The following is a 20,562-nucleotide window of genomic DNA, read 5'->3' on the forward strand; positions in this document are numbered from 1 at the left end:
GTTTCCCCATTAAAAGCAGCTTACTGATGCTTTTTTCACAACGTTCTGAGGCAAAGTTATTTAATCAAAGGAGCAGTTCTTACGCCACCTAAACTAGCAGTCATTTTTCATCTTTAGGCCCCTGAGAGAAAACGGTATGATGCCATCATTTATCTTAGAAAAAACAGAGCAAGAGCCAAGAAGACATGCCTTTATTGGCACTCTTCATGCTTCAGTTTCAGCACTAGCATATTCTGTGAGTTACTGAATAAAGACAGCTTTTATTTGAAGATCCCAAAAACATTTCCTAAAAATATTCAACTTCTACAAAGTATAATAAAAAATAAAAAACAGGTTGACAACTTGAATGACCAAAACATTATTTGTAATTTTTAATTACATACCATTATTTGTCATAATTTGCCTGGGGTGTAAATATATAATGTATGAAACCAGCAATACAGATTAGTAGCAGCAATTTAGAATATTGTAAATACACAGAACAAATATTGGAAATATTGAATCTTCAATATAGTGGCCTGACTAGCCAAGACTTCGCACATTTCCTAACTATACAAAGACGTGTAGCCCACACTCACAAAATACCGATGGCCATCAATTTGCACATCAAGTACACTAGCGCTCACGTGGACAGGCTGATGCGTTCCGCTCTCATTTGCTCTACACTGCAGACCGTGTGCTCCATGACTAAAATGCATGGCACTGCACAGGTGAAATTGGTACACCACAAGAGGTTTCGGCCAATCACAGAAGACGTGAGATTCTCACTGAGACAAGAGCGCGTGTTCTGCTTCTGTCATTCTGACAGCACGTCTAAGGTCTAAACACAGGCAATTGACAATTACAGGTTTTGACAAGAAACAGTAGTTTCTCACTCTCTCATCCTCTTGAGACTGTCTCAATGTGGTCATCTCACAGTTTCGGTTGAATGGGATGTGCCGTAGGGCCCCTGGACCATGTGGATTAAGTAAACAAACATGCGCGACAGGTGACATTATTTGGAGAGTTCATAACTTCTAAATATAAACTTACCAAAGGATGTTCAGGGATGTTCACTAGAGGTGAGCAGGGTCTATCAAGCTACTATCGTTTTATCAATGCCTAACATTTTATGTGAAGCCAGACAAAGTCTTTTGGGGGGGAGGGGGTCTAGAGAGAGACAAAAAAAGTCTTTTCAGCTTCAACCCAGTTTGAGATGATCCCTTAGTAGCTAGTAGTGATAGGCCAGCATCAAGGAAGTCACATGACTGAGGCGTCAGTTTTTTTGGTATGAGAAAAATCAAGAAATATTGTGTATATGTGAGAAGAAAATGTTTCACAAATAGTCTTGTTATTGTTATAGTTAACAAAATGTCATACACACTGTGAAAAGAACCTTCAAAATTAACTTTACATTATTTGTAATGCATTGAATTCCCCAGCAGATGGGGGCTGTGAGGTCTCAAAGGTTCATGAGCTTTAACTTTTGTATCACTAGTTGCTATAGATTAGTACCAACACAGAATGAATGATCCACTCCATATTGTTGGAGAACATACCTGATGTTATTCTTGAGCACTTTCAAGCAGCTATGGCACTTGAAAGTGGTTGGCCTCTCAGTCTCCAGTGTATAGCCATCTCCTTCAAATTTGCCGTAGTAGAACTGTCCGACCAGCATTATGCGCTTGCCCTCACCAGACTGCTGCGATACCAGAACTAAACTTTCATCAGTGACTGTTGGTTTACAATTCTGAAACATCAAATATACAGATTAAATGTGCTGTGTAGTCTTAACTGTCTTGTTTGAATTTCAAATAATTAATGACATAAATAACAAACCTTCATATGACTTTTAAGTCCATTATCATCAAAAAATGTACTTTTGCAGTGTGTGCATGTATGCACAGACAGTCCATTGTTTGTAACATTGCTTGACTTTGGAGATCCTTTGAATATAAAAGTAGAAAATTAGATTCTTAGATTTTTTTTTTGCCAAAAGAAAATAAAGTCACTTACTGCTTAGTGTCAAAGACTTGTTGGCCTGCTTTACTTGTATCTGACTGGATTTAGTGTTGAAGGCAGCTGGACTCTGGACATTTGACAGTGTCACAAGGTTGTTGCCGATTTGTTGAGCCTGAGGCCTGTTGACTACCAAAGACGTTGGGGAAATTTGTTGAAATACTTGTGGCTGGGCTGAAAAAAAATACACACACACACACGTTGGTTTCCGATGAATCAATACATTGACTTGCATTTTTTTCCTGGAGATTCTGCCTAAACGTATTCAAATTATTTTAAGGGATTCCTTTTTTCATATCCGACAGCTTCAACTGCTCACTCAGTCTTCCTCTGATTGTTAACATGTTGTTGCTGTCACAATGCCAAAAACCTGTGTGAAGTAGCAACGTCACAGCAACATCAAGTGCACACTTAGAGGAAGACTGCATGTGGAAAAAAAATATTGCTTGCAAATTGCTTTTTCTTACAAGTTTGCAAGTGATAAAATGTTTATTTTTTTACATAGACAAAGACAGCGTGTAGTGGTCTGATGATCAGTGGCGGGCCGTGCATTTCACACCTCAGTGATGTCCCTACTGCAGTCTGACTTGAACAAAAAACCCTCATAATACCATCATTTATGACACCACGGCTAGAGAAATAATACACAGAAACACAGTTACGCACTATATGGTTTTGCAACATCTCAAAAAACTATTTTCCGGAGGGTTTAAAAATCAATAGACGCTAATGATCACATTACTTGGTCCTGTCAAACTTACAAATAAAAGGGAATTTAAAATGATTTGTCCAAAAACTTGTAATAAGTCCAACAAGAAAAGGTAAGCTTTAACAAGAGTGTACCCTAAATTGCAATTACAGTTTAATATAAGACATCCACAATTGTTCATTGAAACAAGTCTCTTTGTGTACTTCCACTATAATCATACAGCTGCGTCACATTATTTACATATACATAACAGCAAAAATTGTGTTTTTAATTTTTAGTGTATATATAGTTGTATATATACGTGCTCACAAAAACGGCTGTCCCCAAAACACTTATTTCAACACAAAATCCATTCTACTTTCTTTCCTCAAGAATACTTCAATGAATTGGTCGTACAGTTTATCTGTGCGTTTAAGTTCCAACAACAAATCCTTTTCTATCGACATGGAGGCCAACGCTGATAGCCGCATATGTCCAGTCGTGCCTCTGGCATATGTTTTGATTCGCTTTAAGGCTGAAAATGACCGCTCAACAGAAGTAGTGGACACAGGGATTGTCAAAGCCAAACAAGCCAGTGCGTAAAGCTGTCCCATACTCTAACTCAGTTTTCTGCTCCTAAGAAAATCAAGGAGATCAGCTGGACCTTTCCCTTCAAAATCAGTCATGGCATACATCACAGTAAGTTCTGTTTTTAGTCCAGGCAGATCGAACCGTGAGTTTGTGTTAAGATGGAAAAGGCTGTTTGTATAAACATCCTTCGGTATGTCTGAAAGTGCTGGAGGTCCAGAAGGGAGAGAAACAATAGTTATAATAGAAAACATTTCTGGTAAAGTTAGGCCACCAGAGAAGGCCTTGCTGGCCCTGATGGCCCACCACTGCTGATGATGAACCCATTTGTCACGACTAAACATGGAGAATCTGCCTTCCAGTTTTATGCAGCTAAAATATGGAAGTCTTCCTGAAGATGTGAGACAGGCCTCTACTCTGGCACTGTTCAAATCTAAGCTAAAAACAGTTTTGTTTAGCTGTGCATATGACTGAAATTATTTCTTTGCACTCTTCTCTTTTATTTCTTAAACTGTTTTGTGATGTCTGTAATTTCTTTATGATTTGAATGCATTTCTTCCTGTTGTGTGAAACACTTTGAATTGCCTTGTGTATGAAATGTGCTCTACAAATAAACTTGCCTTGCCTTCTTAAGGTTAGTGGCTTAACACTTTACCACAGCAGGTCTAAAATATAGTTTTAAGACAAATTGGATTACCTGATACAAATGTAAAGGAAGTTCCAGGTGTCCCAAGGGCAGCAAGAAAATTGCCGTTTGTCATTGGTGGAGTTACTATAAAGCCCTGAAAAACATGTCATCAGAGTCAATGTATTCAAATAGAAAATATGATGCAATACATGTATACAATTGAAGATATGATATCTAAGTGATTATTTCTTACCTGATTATTAATAATAATGGGCTGTGGTGTAATAGCTGGCACACCAGGCGTTATATTCCCAGGATTCCCTGTCACACTGAGAGGCAGTAATGGTGAGGGACCAGTGACAGGTTGAGGATTGAAATGTGAAATGTCTTTATCTTCACATTTCTGTTGAAGGACCATTGGATTAGAACCACTCTCCCTTTGGTCTTCAGCTGTCAAATCAAGACACACAACATAATTTTTATCGGTGTAATCCCTCATTCGTCCAGGCGTGTTCCATAGTAGAAAAAGCTTCAGTTGTAGTCATCTGGACTCAGTTTGAAAAAATAGACGTTTCGACTCTCATCCAAGAGTCATTGTCAATAAAAGAATTTAGATCGGAGTTCTCGATCTAAATTCTTTTTTTGACAATGACTCTTGGATGAGAGTCGAAACGTCTATTTTTTCAAACTGAGTCCAGATGACTACAACTGAAGCTTTTTCTACAACATAATTTTTACTTTTGAACTGGCCAGTTAAGTGAAATACTAGAGGTTGAAGTGTTTATATACATACACACTACTCCTACAAATATGGGTTCATCGTCATCATCATCATCTTCAGTCAGGTTAATCTGAGTGACCGACAATTGCCATGGCTCCAGCTCTTCCTCCACACACTCCATTACAAGCTCCGACATTATGGATCTGCAGCAAACAAAATAATGTATAAGGAACACAATAAAAACATGCACTAACAGTGTGTCCAACAAATCCAATTGACGTTTAAAATAAAGTATTGAAAGTATGAACTAAAACTGAACAAACAACTCTACTATTAAACAGGCACACATGTTCTTTTGTTTATAGGTAGGCTACTGTACAATCATCAGCTTCAACGTCATGTTAGACATTTAAGGACTTTTTCACCTTAAAGGACACAAAGTTCAATAGCTATGGCAACGGTCTTAATTTTAAGGCCAGGCGTTATACTGGAAAGCCATGTGTAGCACAGCTTTTACACGAGAATAAATGCTAGCTAGCTATCTTAACAAAGCGTTACCATCTGGTCTCTGTGGTTTCTAAAGTCTCTTTATCCAATTCACTTGTTTGTTTTTCTGCACTAATACCTCCATGTATAGGCAATACACAGTTATAACAACTTAAATCGTGTTACGTGGTTCAGTAACAACGCCAAAATAACATTAGCTTATGCTGTTAGCATACCACGGGGAAACAAACGGGACAAAGGCAAGAAGCAGCCCTCTGATAATTATAAAATTGACCGGCGGATTGGTGCTGCTCTTATTCCACCCGACTCACACAAATCTTCCAGGTGACTGACGACAGTGGGACAGTTTTTGCAAAACAAGTGTTAAGCCAATGCAGTAGCTCAAGTCTAAGACAGACAACGCCACTGACTGTGGCCGAAAAACTCTCGACTATCCGGACCAATCAGAGTGTCGGTGCTCATTATTTACTTCCTCTTTGTAAATCCTACATCCGGCAACAAGGAGTCTTATTGAATAAAAATAATATAAAATAATACAAATGCGGTGGAGTATGGAGTAATGGTGTATGTATGTATGTATGTATGTATGTATGTATGTATGTATGTATATGTATATATATATATATATTTTAAAAAACTCTTTTTCACCCTCCGCGGGTGGTCTCTATCCCCTTTCAAGCTCGGGTCCTGAGAGCTTGAGGGTTCTGCGCAGTATCTTTGCTGTTCCTAGCGCTGCAATATATATATATATATATATATATATATATATATATATATATATATATATATATATATATATATATATATATATATATATAAATTCCTATTGTTTTAATAAATACCAATAAAATAATAAAATATACACCCCCATTTGTCAATATTTACGTGTTTGTGTTTATTTATATATATATATATATATATATATATATATATATATATATATATATATATAGAGAGAGAGAGAGAGAGAGAGAGAGAGAGAGAGAGAGAGAGAGAGAGAGGCATATTCTACATACATTTAGAATGCTTTTGAATTTGTGCCATTGATGCTATATAGGTCTAGCCTATAGGGGAAAAAATACAATCCCTAATGTTCAATATCTGCGCTTGTGTGACTCCGTCGAGACGTGCGTTTGTCCAACAGGTGGCAGTCTGGATTTAACAAAACAGATGTGCTGCAGCAAACCCGTACCCAACACAAGAACAGTTAGTCGGTTAAAATTTAGCTTTGGCTGAATATTTAGATCATTATTATTTTGAACTTGTTAGTTTCTTTGTGAAACATATACGTGAAATAATCCAATCTGCTGATTAAATTAATAATACCCAGAATCAGAATGAGAAAGGTTCATTACCATTGCCAAAGAACAGAATTCACAAACATGGGAACTTGCTTTGGTGATTAGATACAACATAAAACAATGATAAAACAACCTATATAAAATCCAAAAGGGCATCCATTTAAATCAGCTAAAGGATAAAAATAAAAATATGCTTACTATGTACACAACATTTACACTAGTAGTAATAGACTACTACAACTAACAATAAAGATAATCCTAATACGTATAAGGCCTAATAATAAATTGTTGTTTTAATATAGTCAGCAGAAAATTTTCCGATTTGGCTAAACATCTTTTGAAAGTTTAAAGCCGAGACAGCCTTTGAGAACAAACTTAATTTGACTGAATTCAAGTAAGCTTAGTCTGGTGACGGTGACTGTCAATCTATAGGTTGGTTTTGGGCCAGCGGAGGAAAAAGTAGTTCCTTCAGAGCCACTACTGCGCCTGCCATGTCTATCGCTTTGTTTTTGCGCGCAAACAACAGCAAGCGAACTGCCCGTCTTCTCTGTTGGTTTTACAACACACATAGTCTCATCAAAGCCTCGGTGTGCGGCACGTGTTTAAGTGACGGATGATAGTGACCTAAACACACCTGTGGACATAGCCTCTGTCCTGCCACTGGAGGCTGTAGCGGTGTGTGTGTGTGTGTGTGTGTGTGTGTGCGTGTGTGTGTGTGTGTGTGTTTGTCTGCGTGCCATGGATGTATTGGTGTGTGCGCGGCCTATCCAATTTGCATTACAAAATTGTGTCACCTTTGTATGGAAAAGAGTAATCTCATAAATTCAAAAGGATTTGTGTTCCCAACTTGACTAGGCTCATGGTTTGGCGCCAAAAATGTCTTGCAATTTCTGCCTGTAGATATGGGCTCAAGGATGGGCTCTACCTATATACACTGTTAATTGCCTTTGTGTGCAAGAAAAAAACAACCACGTTGTTCTTTATTACTTCTGACAAATGTTTTTATCTTCGCTTCCCAAATCGCTGATGCGATAACTCCAGTCTGACAACATGTGCAGCAAGTGTAGTGGTCACGGCAGCGCGCGGACAGTGAGCGCGTGTGTCATGTGCGTGAGCCGGCTCCCGCAGCATCCCGCTGTGCAGTCTCCTCACCATGCTTCGCTCAGACAGTCTGCGTGTGTGTGTGTGTGTGTGTGTGTCTGTGTGCGTGTGTGTGTGCGTGCGATCGTGTCTGCGTGTGTGTGTGTGTGTCTGTGTGCGTGTTTGTGTGCGTGTGTGTGTGCGTGTCTGTGTGTGTCTGTGTGCTTGTGGGTGTTTGAGTGCGTCTGTGTGTTGTGTGTTTGTTTGTGTGTGTGATTGTGCCGGTTTGTGTGTGCATGTCTGTGTGTTTTGTGTGTCTGTTTGTTTGTGTGATTGTGCGCGTTTGTGTGCGCGTCTGTCTGTTGTGCGTGTGTGTGCGCGCGTGTGTGTGCGCGTGTGTGTGCGCGCGCGTGTGTGCGCGCGTGTGTGCGCGCGTGTGCGCGCGCGCGTGTGTGCGCGCGCGTGTGTGTGCGCGCGTGTCTGTGTGTGGGACTTTCATGTCACCGTCTCAGCGGAGGGATACAATAACCACTGTCATTGTGGTGCTGAGGCTCTCGCAGAGCAAAAATGTCTGCCTAAGGGAAACTCGTTACTGATATAGAGGATAATTTCCTAGCAATATCCACTTTTTTCCCACATTTTCCTGCTTTGCGCCTTATTCAAGAAAGAGAAGCGTCACCAGATCACCCTAGTTGGATTTTTGTTCGGACTAAGGTAAAAGAAAAAAAAAATCTTTGGGAGTTTGCAAAAAGCTTTCAGACCAGTGGAATAAGTTAGGAGTTGGGCGAGACATCGCTGGAAGCTGTAAATTGTCGTTCAGCCTTTGTTTGTGTTGAATATTTGGTTTCTTTTTCATTTAGATACTGTGTAGTTTAATATTGTATGCGCTCGGTGTTGCGCGGCGTGTCCGTATCTAAAGGCTGCAGTCTGCCGCTAGCTCTTTTAAGCCTGGAAAGAGACTGAACTGCGGCTAGCGCTATGTGCTAAACCCGCACACAGGGACCCCCATCATCACTTTTATTCACACAACACATGTCTCTCAAATCAGTGACCTTATGCTGGTAAACGGCGCCTCCTTCAATGAGTTACAAACATGTGTCACAGGAGAGATACACAGTGCCGCACACGAGGACATTGTTACCGCAATACGCGATGATGCGGGTCTCATCTCGTTTGATCTGCGGATTAATCGACGCAATTAGCATAGATGAAAGAACACAAGAGGTGTATGTGCAGTTTGATTAAATGTCACGCAGAAGTGCTGTCACTAACATAAAAGATCAATGTCAAGAAGACTTTGGAGATGATCCTGCGTTCAAAACAAATGCTCGTGACAGTCGTGTTTTGTGGCACACGCGGAATGGACCCGTGCAATTGTGACCGATTAGCGGTGTTTTTGCAGGTTTCTAGACGACTACAATGAATCCTCAGCAGCGGATTGCCGCGCTCGGAACAGACAAGGAGTTAAGTGACCTGCTGGACTTCAGTGCGGTAGGGCGCTCTTCACACTTCTCTGTGGTGATGGGGTAAAGGGACAATTCATAAACTCACCAAAGTATTCTTCCACTGTGCGTGATATCCTCATCAGAGGTCATGCAATCCTAATGATGCGTCGTAAAAAGTTGTAATAGTTAAATCTTTGTCATTAACTTATAGCTAAGTGTTGTATTGGATTTCATTATTATACCTTAGACCTCATTATCTTTATGTCCACATCTTATTCATGCAATATACCCTCCAATTAATTATAAACCTATCAATAAAACAGACGCTGTGAAAATCCTGTCAGTATAGGAATGCTGCGAATGTAACCGTTGGACAATATTGCTTGTGTACTGGTATTCTAAATGCAAACAGTTACTTTCTCTTCAGGGATTTTTGTTATTGGCTCTTATGTTTACTTATTATCTGATTACAGATGTTCTCACCGCCTGTAAATGGAGGGAAAAACAGGCCCACCACACTGGGAAGCAGCCAGTTCAATGCATCAGGTAGGACCTTGTTGTCCCGTGTCTAAAAACGTACAGATCCTTCTTTATTTTGTTTGTCACTCACACACACACACACACACACACACACACACGTACGTTAAATTGCTTGGAGTCACGTGATCTATTTGTGTGAAGTCTTTCATATTTGGCCCTGAAAACTTGAGCGCTCACCTGGGATTGTAGCGCAGAGCTGTAGTAATGACATGGTGCAGAAGTTTTGACATTTATACAGCTTTATTTATCCAGTTATCACTGTGGTAATGAAGGAAATGGACAGAACATACTTCACATAACTGTGAGTATTAATAATTAAAACCATTTTTTGTCAAACAAAAGGGTTATAACTGCCAGCAGTTGATGTTCTAAAGTGAGATATCATCAAACACATTTTAGTGGATATTTTCAGTAAGTTATATTCTGACCTGTTTTGTTGCTTTGCTTGATGACCCAGTTCCTTGTGTAGCTGTTTCAGACTTGTTATACAGGATCTTGACTGTTGATGTTTTTATGTTTTTGACTGACCCTTTGACGAGATTTACGTTGGTGTTTAGACTGTCTGTGTTTGGGTCACTTCCTATAGCTATAAATGGACATTAATGCAAAACCTCCTTTGTCTGATGCGCTGCTGAAGTAAGTCAACAATCAAGCATTATGTTGGTTTTATGAAAGCATGTTTTGTGTTCATTCACAAAGCACTGTTGTCTTTAGTTGGCTGTGAAACCAAAGACTTAGTGGAAAGTGAACAACAAGACCAACGACACATTAGACCCAAGACATAATGTTAGAATAGATCCTACACTTTTTTTTTTGAACATTCAGTGCAGAGCTTGTTCTGTCTCAAATCTGGTGTGGGAGTGGGGACTATTCATGAGTCTGAAGTGACGTGACACACTTGTTGCTACTGCCATCTTGAGGGACCAGAGGACTAAAAATCCGTTTTCAGGCCCACCCGTGGAAAAAAGAGCCAAAAGTGGGCGGGCGGAATGAGGTCAAAAGGGTTCAATCTTATTTTGTTTTATTTAATTCCTTCTCTTTGGTTCAGCCTGGTGCAGTCTACAGCCTTGGACAAACAAAAACAATTAACTAAACACATAAACTAAAAGGTCACCGTAGAAGTTGAAAATGTTATACCTGGTCTGGACTGAAGCTCATCTCCTGAAACATAAACAGAGGGAAATTAATCTAAATGCATTAGGGGGGTGTCAAAATATATAAAAAAAAATGTTATGTCATCATGATACTAAATTTGGCGATACAGTATTGATATCGTGGGCTGCTGTATCGATACATCACCATGAGTCATTTTTTTGTATAATTTCCAGAATTATTTTGCAACCACACTACAATTTTGTTGCTTGTTTAAAGAAAGGAAATTTGTTTTCGCAAACCATTTGACATTTGGAATATTAAAATGGGTGTATTTCATTTCTAGTTTGTGTAGGTGCTGGTTTAACAAAAATAAATTGTTTAAATGTATTGGTTATTTAAAAATTAGTGATATATCATAAAATATCATGAGCAATATATATTGATTATTGCATGTACCGCAAAATTGTGATATTATTATATCAATAGCCGTGAATTGTGTATTGCATCGAATCATGAGGGACCCTGCCCTAAAATGCATTAATGACATGTGTAAAAGTCTGTATTAACTGTGTAAGAGACAGAAGTCTCTCACCTCCAGGTATGATGGACATCACCAATTCTTCTCTCCAATCTGTAAAACAACAATAAAAACATAATGTGAGTTTCAGACTAATAGTTTGCTCCTGTCAGACTTTACTAACACTGTTAGTCCTGAACACGTGTCATGTGCAATACTGTTATAATCATGTGCAATACTGTGACATAATGTCAATCATCCCTGGTGCAATATTTTCTGTCCATATATAAGTCACTTAATGTAAATTATATATATATATATATATATATATATATATATATATATATATATATAGATAGATATATACACACCATATATATCTTATCTTATATATATATATACACACACCATATATATATACCATATATATATACCAGGTTTAATTATTATTTTTAAGTAAGTTATCTGTTTTTATTATTGCACTTCTGTTCTTAATCTTTGTTTCTGTGCCCAAACTGTGAAAAAAATTCCCCTATTATGGGTCAAATAAAGGTTGTCTTATCTCTTATAATTGCATAAAGCTGAAGCCCACTTGACATTTCAACAGTAACAGTTTACTTATGATCAGTGAAACAGTTTAACCTCCACTCTTTACTCTGAACTAACAAACATTTAAAGTTTTAATTTCAATATTTCTCCCAAATTACATGTCACAGCTGCACATTGTTTTCTCACCTGAATATTGATGAAAATGCAAGAAAATCTGTTAAAAAAATAATAATAAATATAGCCGCAAGCGGCAATGATTGGCCCTCACCACGCCGCCGCCACACCGCCGCCACGCCGCAAGAGGAGGGGGCGCTAACGCGCCCCAATTGTCCTTTTATTACGCCTACTGCTGAATCTGTGACGCTGTCACATCTTCTCCCCTTTGTTTTACCATCAAAAAGCAATTTTATTTTGAATTCTTGGCAAAATGTGCTGCTTTGCCGCACAGACACCGTGACTCTTTGAATAAAATGTGGATAACTTTTGATGGTCCACACCTGAAGATGAGTCTCACCAAATTTCAGGTTAATAGGGCTGACGCCCTGGGAGGAGTTGGTGAAAGTCTAAAGTGTAAGCATGTTCTGGTGATTTCCCCATTGGAATAACATGAAAGGTTTCGGTCATCGCTACAGCAAAGCCGTAACAATTATGACATGGGTCTCATTTACTTTTTTGATGGGGATGCCAAAATTGAGTTTTGTGTCAAATTTCAGATAATTTCGCAAAACTAAACATTTAACCTCCATATAAAATCTGTAGGGGGCGCTGTGGCGCCAAATTAATTAATTTCACTTCAAGTAGGTTTAGGGCAAAGAGTTTAACAACTGATTCTAATTTGACGCAATTCGGACTTTATCTGTGCAAACGGCAGAAATGTTAAATTTGGTAGATTTCTGAAATTCTAGCTAAAGTTTGCGGCTTCGCCGCACAGAGACCGTGACAGGTATCAATGTAATTTGAATAACTTTTGATGTCCCACTCCTCAGAAGCATTTTCACCAAATTTCAGCTTTTTAGAGCCAACGCCCTGGGAGGACTTCGTAAAAGTACGACGTTTGAAAAAACTCCCGAGTCATGCTTAGCCATTTTTGAAGCAATATGGCAGACATTTGGTTGGGCGGACGGCGTTGCCGTAATAATATTTTTTACTTCTCTTGTCACCATCTACCTCTACGCCAAATTTCATGATTCTACGATCAGATTTTATTTTAGAAAAGGGAAATAGCCAGAATGTAGTGAGGCACGATTTTTAGAGGTGTGCAAATTTTTGTGACTTTTCGTCAATGTTCACTGGGTGAAAAATAGGGGGGTTGGTATAGAAGAATATTCCGATGCGAAAACAATGTTTCCCATTTTTCTAATATCATAAACTATACATTTTCGGAAAGCGCTCGCGCTTTCCTACCTCATGGTGTGGGTCCCTGGTCACTGACGGGTACTTTCGTTAATTTTGAGTGGGCTCCGCCCACTTTGTGTTTTTGGCCCTCTATACAGTAATAATGTTCAATTTTTGCATTACATGCTTATATGCACGGAACATGCAAGAGATGGGGAACGTATTCGTGAGCTACTTAGGGCAAATGAGTGCTTTATATGGGGATCGTCATCCCAATGTAAAGTGCTCGTTTAGTGCGCACTTTTGCACGGGCTTCGCCCGTTTACAACGGTAATGTTCCATTTTCCTACTACTAATTAGTATGCACGGGGCGTGTGTGAGTGAAGGAGTGCGTTAGTGAGTGTTTGGAAGTGGGCGAGCGCTTCGCGCTCGATTTCGTGCGCACTACGTGCGCACTTTCACAGCCGTGCTTCGCACGGCCTTACGAGTTTAATAGGCCTCTCGCCAGCTTGTGGCACTCGGGCCTAATAATTGATCTGACTGTAACGCCTGTCATGATCAGTAGTATCAAATACACATTTGTGTCTTAAGCCGGGTGTCCACTGCAAGATTTATTTTCAGTTTATAAAATGTACGGATGTCACATTTCAAGATGTGATAAATTAAAAGTCACAGTCACATTGTGCGATGGTTTACACAATCAATCGTGGCTACGACCATAGTTTGTTTACGTGAATATCAGGCTCTAGCTCTGAGTGATAAAGTCACTGGAGTTTTACTGGTTAGCGGAGGCTTGCGTGACATGCTTGATGTGTTTTTGCGTTTGTAAAAGTTAATAAATCCAGCCCAATGGACAGTGAAATCCACCAAAACCAGCTAAACCTGCCTAAATTAAAATAACTTATTATATTGTTAATCAAATAAATTCAATCTGTGGTCAAAATAACAACAAATTATTATTATTAAGAAAATATATTTTTTATGCATAACATGCACATACACTCAATGCATTTTCATGATGATCAACCTGGTAGGACACACAATATTCTGGAACATGGTGCATGTAAGTAGGACCACTACGGGTAATAAATATGCCATATAAAACCTAACTAACAAAAACCCCAAAGCGCCAAAAACAACATATTTATCAACCCTAACGCATAAGTTTGACCTGTTGTCACAATGGCCGGGTTCAAAGCCTGCCCAGATGGATTCTCAAGAGTTTGTGAAAGAACTATCGCAGAAATTCATCTGTTGTGAGCTAAGTTACTGTTAGATTGTTATGAAAAAAAACAGCGCATAATATTGAATATGAAAATGGTTGATACAGAAGTTATGGGTTTTGATTCTTATCTACAGCGGCACTTGAAAGCAGTGACAACTTGCTACAACAAACGTTTGCAGACATTTATATCTAAACTTCCTCGTCCACAAGCCCTCTGTGCCGGTCAAGCACCCAAAGCTTTCAAGAGCAGGGACTTCGTGAGTGGGTGAGTGATCCTAAACTATAACACCCTGACAGTTGGAAATTAGGCTCGTTAAAACTGTCAGCAAGAAGGCTATTGTTGATTAGCATGTATAGCCACACAACAATATGTGAACTAGCTGAAACAAACAGCTCAGCCTCAGTCTAGAGTGATTTCTGTGAGTCCTCTGGTCCCTCCTGACCACAGTAATACATTTCTTGAGATGTTACAGAAGAGGATTTTTTTGTAATGAGACTTTTTGTTGGCTCAATCCACAGTGAGAATGTCCTCAAGATGGCAGTAGCAATGAGTGTGTCACATCGCTTATAGAGATACAAATATGACTTACTTATATATATTAACCTTATGCACTATTTGAATAAATGGCTCTCGGCTTGAGGTTGTTTATTGATTGCTGCGGACCCAAACCCAATAACCCTCATTAATCAAGTGAACAAGTACAGGGCGGAATGTTAGGCGGGCGTGAATTGATATTATGTTCCAGTTCGTTAATAAAACAAAGTTGTTCATACCCTTCGCTACTTTGTCTTTCTCACCACAGTACTAATAAGTAACATCATTGTGCAGCTTAATATTTTTTTTTATAGAAAACTCATCAAAATGTACTTAATGTATCTTTCTTTGTCTTACAATATATTCACGTGTCTATCAAAGTCAATTCAAGTTCAATCTGGGGCACATAATAAATCTAAAGATGTGATCCACCTTTGTTTTATGCCAAAACTTTTTTAAAGTTTTATTTTCTTGTTTATTTGCTACAATTTGTTATTTATTTTGTTATTTCGTGAATATGATCGGACTGAACTGTTTTTATTTATCAGTTGATGAATAATGGCACAAATTCTTAGACTGGAACAAAAAAGTCACAATACTTTAAAGGGGCTGTACCCGTGTTTTTAAAATGCCAAACTTCTTAATTGTTTGCAGTGATACAAACCTTTTCCCCACTTTGTTAATCATTTCTAGCATCCTAATTATTCACCGTTTGGGTGTTATGTCACTGCTAACAACAACTAGCCTGCTAACAGCATACTAGCGTTACTTTCTGGTTGATGACTGAAAAAACCTGTTCATAATTAGATGCAGACAGCAGAAAGCAAAGTCATCTTGATCCTTAGAGCTGCTTTTACAATATATCTGTACTGAGTAAAACACATTTTATTTAATTATATATTATTTTGTTATTATATTAAACATCAAATGCTTTACTGTGAGGGAGGGAACTCTTCTTCTGTCTTGTTCTGAGAATTGGTAGGGAGATCTTAATTAAAAAGGGTTATGGAATGTATATAGACATGGTCAATGTGTGTTCCCAGATGAACAATGAAATAGCTTTTACTGATAACAATTAACGTTTATTTATTCTTAATTACAAGAAGATTGGACAAGATGGCCTAGTGGTTTTTCCACTGGTGTTTTGGTTCTCAAGACAATTATCCAAACATAAAGCAGTCTCTCATTTACATTACCAGTTTCAAAGCTGAAATTCACTTGGTTAAAACCCATGTGTCCTCTTTCTTATCTGAATGATCATCATCAGACTTTTTTTGTCCATGCATGTTATTGGCACAGGCCAACCAAGTTCAGTACCTGATTTTTACTGTCTTGTTTGCAGCGGTGCAAACATTTTTCTCAATTTCCTCATTCAAACAAGGTTAAAAAAAGAAGAAGAAGCAGGTTTGGTCAGTATTCATATGTCATAACTACTTGTGAATATACAATTTAAAGGTGCTTCCATCTCAGGCTTCATGACCCTTACGATGTGCAATGTGTAATGGCATTGCCAACACCAAAGGGAGTGATTCACTGACGCCTTATTGAAACTGAGATGCTCACACCACACGTCATCAGTTTGCTGTGCCAAGCTCTCTCTGTCTTTGCGTACCGTGGAGAAGATGCCAACCTTCATTTCAGTGCATGCTGCCATAGGACTTGCCTATTCTTATTAGTGCCATTGTGCCCAGCAATGTGGCACAACTTTGAAACTTGTACATTCAAGTTATGAAATACCACTTACTTTAAATTGTATTCAAGCCCCAATGTCTCAGTATGATTCAAACTGACACCAGCGCAGATACTTTTCTTTCTAAAATCAAAAGAACATATGAACTCACATGAATTAGCCAATTATTAAATTACCATGTAACAGCAACGGTTTGAATGACAAAAGTGCAAATTAATTATTATTAATAGGTTAAATTTGATTAATTAAAAAGTACTTGTTGATGCCCCTTCACTTCCAAACTGAATACAGTTCTTTTTTAAATTCACCATCCTTACATATGCAATTGATGATGATATTTGATGTCCTATATAACCAGACACATAAATTAGTTGTTCAATAATTTTAATCATAGAAAAATAGCAGAATAAAACAATCTAGGCATAAACCCATTATTGAGTCAAGCACAGAAGAGTGTTTCCTAATCCCCCGACTCGTCCTGCCGCATGTGGTCCTGTGTCTCTAATCTTCGAGGTGGGGAAGAAGCAACTCTATAAGTGATAGTGAACATAAGGCAAGTGACTGTGCAGACACAAGTGTGGAAATTGCCGGGAATGAGAGTTTGGATTATTGCATCTCAGCTGGGCACAGCTCGATAATTGAGCCGGAGTGGGACTGGCAAGACCCTTCAGATGTGTGCCAGAGGAAGAGGGATGAGAAAAAATAGCCAAAGTGCCTCTGACCGAGATTCATCACTGCTTCTCTCCAGCTGTGTTGATGATGCAGGTTTGATGAGGCCATTGACTCTTCAGTGAAGCCGCCACTGAACGAGCACTGCTAAATAGAGGATTTTCATTTAGTGCCATGTAGTGTTTTGTTTTGTTCTATCTGGAGTGAAGCTTGTCAGTGGCATCCAAACTTTACAAATTTAGGCATATAAACCAGATAGAACACAGTATTTTTTTTTCCCAAATATTGAAAATTATTCAAATATATTTTTATATAAAATATTTTAAAACTTAAAACTAAATTTTGATACTAAAGGAAAAGCTCAAGAGTCAATGACTTTGAAACCTTAGTGGGGAAAAACACACTATCTTTGAAAGAAACATTGATACAGAGAACCACATTTTATTCAAAATAGTTTTTGTTTTAATTAACCACATGGTCTTATACAATTTCTGAAAAAAAAAACATTTGGTAGTTTAAATCCTAATGTCGATTAGTATATATTTTTTTATTTACCCATAATTGTTGTGGTGAATATCTGGAATTGTCAAAAGTATGCCATATTCTTTGTAAATGTTATTATTCTTGAATAAAAATAAGTAAGTTAAGTAAACAAAAGTATACTATCACATTCCATGATATGATTTTACTTATCTTGCTTTTAGTGACTCACACTTGAGTGTGTGGTAAAAATGTACAATAATCTTTGTCATCATTTATGACTTTTATCATGATCCTTAATGCAGAGTTGGATTAGATTTTGTTTTGAATTGCTTATAAACGATGTGTGTTGGAATACAGGATTTCCACAGAGGAGCTTTGTTCTTCTCTTTCATTAGCTGTGCATTAGAGCCAGTGCATTTGTGTGTTTTGTTTAGCTCCCTGTGTCAGTAGGTAATCTTGCGCGCTCGAAGAAGAGAGAGGGCCCTTGAGCCCCGATAGGAGATGGTAATCAGACGTGATGACAGCCACTGACCCATAGAATAAACAGGCACTATTGTTACATTCACTGTGTTATGGTCTCATTTAGTGTTGGCTGAACTTACAAATGTGAGTAGTGAGAAGCTAGTAACATATAACATTCAAACATTTCAGTGAACCCAATTTACGACATTTAAGAAGAGGAAATGAGCTTGTTATTTTCGAATTGAACCAAAACAAGCACAGGCTCTGTTGTTCAGTGGTGCGTGATTTTTGGTCTCTAACTGACTCCAGTCTAATAACTTTGAATTTATTTAAAAATAATTTTACAAACTGAATGTGTAATCACCCAAAAATGTGACACATTACAAGAGTTGTTTTTTTATGTGAGTTTTAATGTAAGTTAAATTGTAGAAAAGGTATTGCCTTTCTTGAATTAGATCAGAACTGGAACAATCAATAACTTGGGACATGATAATGCTTTACCCTCTCTGCAATTTTGTTTGCTTAGTGTCTGTGTCTGTGACTACAACTTGACGAATTGATGCATCAAACATTTTATACACTGTATGGCATAAATTAGATTAGAAAATTGGATATGCCAGATGGTCTGTCTCTGCTGTTGGGTTAAGGTTATTGTTTTTTGTATTTCACTTTGACATTTGAAAAATAGGGATAATTTGTTTTATACATTTTTTGTTCCTCAGCTGTTTGTAATAAATTATTACCAGATCATGGAAATGTTGTTTGTTGTTCTAAGCTAGCTCAACAACATTGAACAAGATTCGGATAGCGCAGTGAAATGAGAGAAACATTTCTCAAATACATTTATTTTAATTACATAAAATATACATATTCATACGAGATAGATGAAGGTGCAACAGACATACAAGATAGATGAAGGTGTATAAGACATTGTGTCAATTTGAATGTGAATATGTGAGGCCGAGATCAACTTCTGAAACTGAAAAACTTAGTTCTCTCTCCTCCCCCCGCGTTTGCATGAATAAGCCTTTGCGAATGGCCTGAGTGTTTTTCAACGTCAAGTTTGTAACTAAGCAGCAGTTTTGTAAAAAACAATGCCATGTATTTGTTTGGGAGATGGAGGGCATGCTTTGAGAAGTGCTGCTAACTGAGTGAGCTGTGCATGTCTCTCTTTGACAGGTCTGGAAGAGAGGACCAACCAAGCATCTTGGGCCCCAGGTGGCGAGTCCAGTCCCTCCTATGAGTCCTCTCGGGTAAGACGACCCACAACTTAACGCCAGTGAATGGCCTTTCTGGTCCACAACACATAATTTAACACTCATATTATCAAAGCACAGTGTTTTAGACTCACCTGTTATCACTCATACACTATCCTCTATAAGAGCCACTATTCTTAGACAGAAAGCATGATTTTTGTGATTTACACACTTTGCTTTTGTTATGAAGTCATTGTAATCCACCTTTTGTATTATTTTGAAAGACGTGTGCTTGTCAAAAGGAGAGCAAGTAAATATTGTATCTCTTTAACTTGGACAAAAAGTGGTACCATTCATAATTTTAAACTATCTAATATTGTAGAATGTATTTTTGTATACACATATTTATTTCATATTTATATAAACCTTATTATAATACATGTATTTTATCATTATATTGTTTATCTTACAATTTATTTGATGTTACGCTTGAATGATTAAGCTATGAACATTGCATTATACTATAATTTGTGACTGCAATCATATTCTCATCATAGCAACTTCCCTTTGTAAAATGCACTGATTTTGGCGCAGGTCTGCGAGTGCCTGTTTAAACTCAGTTGTTGGTTTAGCTGGGATCATTTCACTGTGAGCGTGAGCAAGTGTGAACAGCACTGTCCTGTTTGTTTGCGCCTCACACATCAGTTGTTCTCGGTGCCCTGTATGAATTTCATTTAACGTCAATCTCCTGTCACTTTCCATTAGAATTCAGTTAAATGTCAGAGCCACACGGGCAGCGTTACCTTGTTTATTTCTTGGTGCCCTTCCCGAATGAACATCTACAGGCTATGGTAACACAGGCAGCTTGATTTGAATTATAAGACAGCGACGCTTGAGATATCTTTGCTCCAGGTGCATATAAATGAATGTTTCTGACATTGCAAGGCACAGCCTCAGCCAGCAGACAGCTGTTTGCACCTCCATAAGGCGTGCACATAAATGTGCACATGCCACTCAGACACAGCTGCACACACATGAGCTGATTTGTACAGTCCCTTACACTATGGCAGGGAGTAGCATTTTCTTAACACACCGTTTGTAGTAATATTTTTGTTATACATGTACATATCAGTTAAAAGTGTTCATGATCATATTGAAAGGAGAATTTATTTTCTTCTTTTCACAACAGTTTATTTTATTTTATTCTCATTTATTTTCAGCTCTATACCTAACCCTATTTATTTTAGGGACAATTCAAAGAATGCATGTATGACCACCATTTATTTGTACTTATATTGCAAGACAACAAC

General features: G+C 38.1%; 2 protein-coding genes across 3 annotated transcripts in view; one reads left to right on the forward strand and one right to left on the reverse strand.

Moving 5' to 3' along the window:
• The window catches only part of znf280d (zinc finger protein 280D), a 10,136-nt gene extending 4,594 nt beyond the window's left edge, over positions 1–5,542 (reverse strand). The window contains exons 1-7 of the mRNA XM_072465638.1: positions 5,346–5,542; positions 4,696–4,826; positions 4,156–4,352; positions 3,972–4,056; positions 1,996–2,172; positions 1,819–1,925; positions 1,539–1,729 (exon numbers count right to left, since the gene is read on the reverse strand). Of these exons, the coding sequence (XP_072321739.1) occupies positions 1,539–1,729; positions 1,819–1,925; positions 1,996–2,172; positions 3,972–4,056; positions 4,156–4,352; positions 4,696–4,819 (881 nt within the window). The 5' untranslated portion in view covers positions 4,820–4,826; positions 5,346–5,542. The remainder of the gene's footprint in view (positions 1–1,538; positions 1,730–1,818; positions 1,926–1,995; positions 2,173–3,971; positions 4,057–4,155; positions 4,353–4,695; positions 4,827–5,345) is intronic.
• A 2,500-nt stretch (positions 5,543–8,042) lies between these two features.
• tcf12 (transcription factor 12) overlaps positions 8,043–20,562 on the forward strand; it is a 66,308-nt gene continuing 53,788 nt past the window's right edge. The window contains exons 1-4 of one of the 2 annotated variants that reach the window (XM_072464858.1): positions 8,043–8,225; positions 8,914–9,002; positions 9,430–9,502; positions 19,236–19,309. In XM_072464858.1, the coding sequence (XP_072320959.1) occupies positions 8,931–9,002; positions 9,430–9,502; positions 19,236–19,309 (219 nt within the window). In that variant the 5' untranslated portion in view covers positions 8,043–8,225; positions 8,914–8,930. The remainder of the gene's footprint in view (positions 8,226–8,913; positions 9,003–9,429; positions 9,503–19,235; positions 19,310–20,562) is intronic. The other variant, XM_072464859.1, reaches the window with a different exon arrangement.

Source organism: Eucyclogobius newberryi, unplaced genomic scaffold (genome assembly GCF_026437365.1).
Source record: "Eucyclogobius newberryi isolate DKJ021-1_F unplaced genomic scaffold, fEucNew1.0.hap1 SCAF_5, whole genome shotgun sequence".
NCBI lineage: Eukaryota > Metazoa > Chordata > Actinopteri > Gobiiformes > Gobiidae > Eucyclogobius > Eucyclogobius newberryi.